Source organism: Arachis ipaensis, chromosome B03, assembly GCF_000816755.2.
Source record: "Arachis ipaensis cultivar K30076 chromosome B03, Araip1.1, whole genome shotgun sequence".
In the NCBI taxonomy this organism is placed as follows: Eukaryota; Viridiplantae; Streptophyta; class Magnoliopsida; order Fabales; family Fabaceae; genus Arachis; species Arachis ipaensis.
The window spans coordinates 128,587,644-128,594,261 of NC_029787.2; the positions used below are offsets into that span (position 1 = coordinate 128,587,644).

General features: G+C 34.6%; 1 protein-coding gene and 1 long non-coding RNA gene across 2 annotated transcripts in view; one reads left to right on the plus strand and one right to left on the minus strand.

Annotated features, from left to right (window-relative positions):
• Positions 4,627–6,365, plus strand: LOC110270423. Its single transcript, XR_002359931.1, has 3 exons — positions 4,627–5,096; positions 5,208–5,293; positions 5,426–6,365. It is a non-coding gene; the product is annotated as an uncharacterized LOC110270423 (long non-coding RNA).
• The window catches only part of LOC107631762 (pre-mRNA-splicing factor SPF27 homolog), a 3,640-nt gene continuing 2,995 nt past the window's right edge, over positions 5,974–6,618 (minus strand). Inside the window, exon 7 of the mRNA XM_016335307.2 lies at positions 5,974–6,435. Coding sequence (XP_016190793.1) covers positions 6,361–6,435 — 75 coding nt within the window. The 3' untranslated portion in view covers positions 5,974–6,360. The remainder of the gene's footprint in view (positions 6,436–6,618) is intronic.

The following is a 6,618-nucleotide window of genomic DNA, read 5'->3' on the forward strand; positions in this document are numbered from 1 at the left end:
TGTGTTAATCTCTTTTCTAGACAATTTAATTTTAGGGCAATTTATATATATAAAATAATTGGAAGGTGTTGCACAAATTCAACATTTCAGATAGGCAGACGCAATTATAACATTTTTAATTGTATGTAATTCGCGACACTTTAACGCCGATTTCACTTGCACGTAAACCGTTGGATCTAGTCGCAGTTTACGATCAAAGTCTTGAAGCAGATACACCGTTACACTCTGTAGCGGTTTATGAAGAGAGACGCTATGATGGTAATCCGCGAGACCCTTAAAGCACATAAATTGTATAGGGTTTTGCGGATTACCCTTGTAATATCTCTTTTCATAAACCGCTACAGGGTGTAGCAGCAGTTTATGTGCTTTAGGCTTTGAACGTAAACTGCGACAGGGTCTAACGCTTTACGTATAAGTTGAATCTGTGTTAGGGTGTCGGAGATTACATACAATTAAGAATGTTGCAATTGCGCATATCTGAAATGTTGTATTTGCGTAATACATTCTTTCAATTATTTTATATATGCAAATTGCCTTTAATTGTGTTCTTACTTTTTAGAGATATTGAAGAGAGAGAAATTTTGTATGAAAACTAAAATTTTAGTTATCAAAACATGATATTAAAACAAAATACAAAGTCTTAATTTTCCACTTTTTAATTTAGATATGGAAGTGGAAATAGGATAGAACGCAGTTATGGAGTGTACGAATATTTTATGTGTGTGTGGTGTCGGTGTGGTATCAGGATAAGAGAAATCGGACGGCGTTTGATTTGTGTCCCTCAATCACGTGTCGCGCATGCGTTTCTTCATTGGACGATGATTTCATTCCCTTATCTATATTTTTCCATTGGACGATGATTTCATTCCCTTGAAGCTCCACTCTCTTCCCGTGTCTTTTTTTTCAACCTTTCTCTATCCACCATTTTCCTTCTTTTTCATTATCTTCTTCAAACCTTGAAAAAAAATTAATTACAATGTCAAAAAAGCAGAAATATAAAGATGTTGATATCTCTATTATTCTGACTATTGATAGTTTCTAAATTAGCTAATTAATATTAAATTTAGTATTAGTTTAATAAATTAGTAACTATGATTAGAAAATTATTAATTTTTAGTAGTAAATTAGTAATTATTAATTATTTGACTAATAGTTTGCTATGTTTTTGTAGAGTTCACAGAATTTGACATGTAATTATTTACTGCCTCCGAATTGGTACAATCAAATGTGGAGGAGCATTTACGGTTTATTGGTTTTTATCACGTTTCTTAGATTAGAATAGTTCAATGTTAGAAAACACTGGTAAATGCTCTAGTTGAGAGGTAGTACTCAAACACACACACATTTCACCTTCTGGTTGGTGAGTATGCTGTGACACTGGAAGATGTGGTTGTTATTTTTTGTCTTCCGACAAAAGGTCTTCTAGTGACAGGAGTGACTATAGAAGATGGCTCCTCAAACAAATGTTCGTTTGCCAGTGTATTTGCCACGTCTGTTACATTTGTCTCTATAGTGCCGTCACCTTGATATTCCTCTCCATCTAGACCAACAACTTTATAATTGCTTTCAAACTCTTCTTCACTGTCACTATTGTGATCTTCTCGTTCAATATTTCAGGCGACTTCAGATTGTTCGAACTCAATATACAACTCAATGAACGACATCTGAGCGCGACTTTTAATATACATTGAAAACATCTCTAGCATGCTCGCTTCATCAGTTATATATTTGGTTTAAAATTGAGTGAAATCACAAAATAACGGTATATGATACCTGTATAAAATACATGGTATTTTCTTTGACATTTCAGAATCTATCTTCTCACAAATCATACTTTTTAGTTCTTCGAATGAGATTATAAATGGAATATAACAAATTTTCACAAACAAATTTCATTCCTTCAAATGTTTATAACAAAATATGACCAAAATAATATTTTTAATAAGACTCTATCATTCATTTTTCACTCACATAAATATGAATTTCACTGTCAATTTTTTTAAGCTCATACGAAATGATAGAGATAGATATAGGTAGAGGAACTAAGGAAAGAAGAAAAAGAAAAAGAAGGAAAGGAGATCTGCAAACTCGTATACGACATACACACAAATCGAACCAACTGATTTGTATTGACGCATTAAAATAACATATATAATAATTAAATTAGACGGTCCGATTCGATTTTTTCACAATAAAAATAATTAAAACCATATTAAAATCGAACGGTCCAACAATTAGATACACTAAAATTTAAATTTTTTCTCCCACACAAATCAAATTGTTCAATTTGTGTACCTAATTTCTTTAACCAAAAAATTAGACGTTTCAATTTTTTCGTCACATAATTCAAAAAAAGCTATCCTACATTTATATCTAACACTACCCACTCTATAACAAAACACAACACACAATTTACATATCCAAATAAATGAGCCCCTAATTTTCTCAATTCCCAGTATCTGAAAACAAAGTACTTTTATAACGTTGGATGGGAGAAGTCAAGAAGGGTTTTGCATGCCTCTATGCTTTGTCCACCCCCAATTACACTAGCTAAAACTGAAAACTTTTATTCTTCAATTAATAAAATGAAAATTAATTTAGTTTTTAACTTTATTATATATAAAAGTAAAACCTTATTTTATCCTTTACAGGTAAATTCTCGATCTTCCTAGAGTANAAATGTATTGTTAAAATCTATAGACTTCATCTCCGTATTATGATATTGAGGGTGCGTATTCTTGAATAGATCTTTCAATTTGGCTAAGCACCAAGTCTAAAGTCCTAATAAGTTGTGTAGGCACAGTGCTCTTAATCAAGTCCAATCTTTAGGAAAGCGTAACGAAATGCATATATACCATTCTTGAATGGATGATCTTGTGAGGTATAAATATAATTCGTCATTTGTAATGTTTTAGTGTCTTTTTTTGAATGGTCATGAGTATAATTTGGTCATAAAAAAATATAGAGTGTAGATATTTGTAAATAGCACCGTATAAGTAAATATTTTATATTTTATCAATAAAAGTTAAGATCGGATCTTGAAAACATATTTCTCTTTTGTGAATGTGACACTTTTTTAAGTAGTTGAGGATTATAGCCGTTGATCAATTATGATATAGTAATTGTATTTGAAGATTGTAACAGAAACAAATAATGTTGCTATTTTGAAGAAATAGTAAGCAATTTATAACAATTACGAGTTAGATCACAAATTATATATAGGACTAGAAAACAGGATGTATTTCGTTGTGGTTGATGAAAAGAATTTAGCCATTCGAATGAGAGTAAAAGTTTTTTTCGGTTCTTAACCATTTATTCGATGGACATTGTGCTCCTTAATAATTATAAAAACACAAATCGATCTTCATCCACTTTTGTATTTGTTCAATTCAGCCCCTAAAATCGGTTGACAGTAGGTCAACACTGACGTGTCAGGTAACTATGTCTATGTAGTTTTGTCTTCTTTGTAATAGGGACAAATCGCCTCCTGAGCTCCTCAACCATCTCCCTCCTCCGCTTCACCTGCTTCCTCTCTGCCACCGCCTCTTTCCTCTCCCTCAAAAACTCTCTCTCCCTCCTCTTCTCCCTCTTCTCCATTGCCTCTCAACTCCAAAACCCTAACCCCAACTCCCCTAATCCGCCTCACCTCCTCTCCGGAATCATTATCAAAATTATCACCACCGCAATTATCATCAAAATCACCGTATTCACTTCTTCTCATCCTCATCACAATCATTATCGTCAGCAATAATATTATCATTAGAATTCAAAAATTCAAAAACTAAAAACATAATCACACTAAAAGAAGTACTCTGGTCACTTGGAGGAAAAAATTATCAGAAAAATCAAGACTAAAAATAAGTAAAGTTTGAGTGTTAAAATAAATGAAACTCATGATGTTGTTGTGGCGGTGGTAGTAGTTATGAGTGATGAAGAGAAATGAGAAAGTAAAAAAAAAATGCAAAGAGAGAGGAGAGGAAGGAGAGAGAGTTTAGGAAAATATAAAGTTCAGGAAAATATAAATTTTTCATTAATTATTGTGCATAAATGATGATGATAATATTATTATAATGACGACGATGATTGTGAGTGTAGTGGCGGTGGTGAAAAGGAGGGATTGGAGGGAGAGGAAGGAGTGTGAGTGCGGTGGCGGTGGAGAAGAGGAAGGAGAGTAGAAAGAAAGAGTTTTGGAAGAGGGAGATGGTTGAAGAATTCATAGAACAATTTGTCCCTATTACGAATGAGTTGTTACCTGACACGTCAGCGTTAATATGTTGTTAACTGGTTTGGGGGACTAGATTGAACAAATACAAAAGTAGATGGAGACTGATTTGTATTTTTATAATTGTTAGAAAACGCAATGTCCATCGAGTAAATTATTAAAGATCGGAGAGGACTTTTACTCTTAGAATGATGAAGAATTAGGGTATAGTGGAATTAAGTACTTGGTTTCAAGTTCTGTTTTGTCAATGTTAAGAAATAAACAAATAAATTAAAAATAACAAGAAAAAAACACCCCTATTTAAAAGTTCTATCTACTATTCAAATTCAGGTACAACACTACAACATATTAAGAGTTAGCTATATAAATCATTTGTTTGGTCCAAGTCTCTGGGGCCGTTGGTCCTCCCATCTCAAAAAAACGAACATTTCTACTTTTGGCTATAATTATGCGGCTTTTTTATATATTTAAATATAGAAAAAACTTTAATTCCCGGAATACGCACCAAATCAAAACGTTTCTGAAATACGCAGGGCCATCTCATGGGCGTCGTCCGCAAAATGGAGAAGCACGTCAACTCACTCCCGGCGGCCGCGAATTGGAGCTGACACGGGCAGCTTTCCCATTTCGTGCATGGCAGGAACAAAATGACCCATTCCACCCCCGGCGCACACGACTTGGACCATATCAAGACCTGCGCCAGCGAAATGGGGCAATTAGCTTGCGGTGGACACGAAATGGAGACTTGCTTTTGGGATTCAACACTTTCTTGCCAAGGGGTTATGAAATCACACTTCCACTGGAGGATGAACAACCTGCCCCAAAGAAGCCTATTGAATTTGAAGAAGTGATTAATTTTGTGAACAAAATTAAGGTAAAATGTTCTTGGGCCTGATTGGTTTTCTAATACAGACTCAGTTTGAATACAGAATGGGCAGTTCTAGTTGAATCTAATTCATCATTTTTATTCAAACCCGGTTTCAAGGTGATGATCGTGTTTACAAGTCATTTCTGGACATATTAAATATGTATAGAAAGGAAAGCAAGTCTATAGCAGAGGTCTACCAGGAGGTTTGTTTTGTCTATGCATGTGTTATTATGTTATAGCTAGGAAAAATTTTTATATTTGTCTTCCAATGTCATTTATATTAGTCATAATATTTCCTTCGACATTCATTTCAATCATATTATGGACTTCTTCAGGTTGCTGCACTTTTCCAAGAGCATCCGGATCTTCTTGATGAGTTTACTCATTTTCTCTCGGACACTTCCTCAGCAGCCTCTGCTCATTATATTTCTGCTAGAAATTCTATGCTACGTGATAGGAGCTCTGCAATGCCAACTGTATGGCAAATGCATGTTGAGAAGGTTTATCTCGGTATTTTTCTGTCTCCGAGATGCTAAGTCAAGGTGCCTGGAGGTTTCAACACCTTTTGGTGGCTGCATTATTGCCCCTTTAATGAGATGCATGCTTCTAGTGTATTATTGTTCAAGCAACATACCTATAGCACTTAATGATAGCTGTAGAAAATTAAAAAAATCCATCCCTCTAACTTGCTATGATGTTACATTGGCTAAAATATTATGTTGTTGAGAAGTAACTATTTCTGGGTCATAAGGAATTTTACAGTTAGTAGTTTAGGATTTCTTAAATTGAACATTGCAGTTGTTTACTTTTACTTAGGATGTTATTCTCACCTAGTTATAAGTCTTTGGCTTATCTTTCTCCAAAGCATTAAAACCCTGAAGCCTTAAAGTAGCATTTTGTCTTTTACTATTTTTCTCCAAAAGCATTAAAACCCTGAAGCCTTAAAGTAGCCATACACAAAGCAATCCAATCTTAACAATGGAAAAATTTTTAGAGAGAAAGAAGGTTGTGAGGTTCAGAACAATTTTGGAGAGTTGGAGAAGAATGGAGATAATGCCTTCTTGCGTGGATGAAGTAGCGTTTATATAGCCACATTGAGATCCCAATTCATGGGCAATACACATGAGGTGCATCATCTCGCGTGTACTGACAGTGAAATGGATCCAATTCGTGCCTGCCTCCCCAGAGTTCCCCAATTCGTGGATGTCAGCCACTAATTGGCTTCCCCTCCATTTCGTTTGTGCCGCACCAGACATGGAAGTTGCCCGTGTCAGCTCCAATTCGTGGCCGCCGGGAGTGAGTTGACGTGCTTCTCCATTTCGCGGACGACGCCCATAAGATAGCCCTGCGTATTTTGAAAACGTTTTCATTTGGTATGTATTCCGAGAATTAAAGTTTTTTCTATATTTAAATATATAAAAAAGCCTAATTATGCTGCATGCAAAGTTAGGTAAAGTATCATCTTTAAACTTTAATGGAACTAATAAAATGCTCTAATGGAACTAATAAAATGCTCTAATGAAAAGTT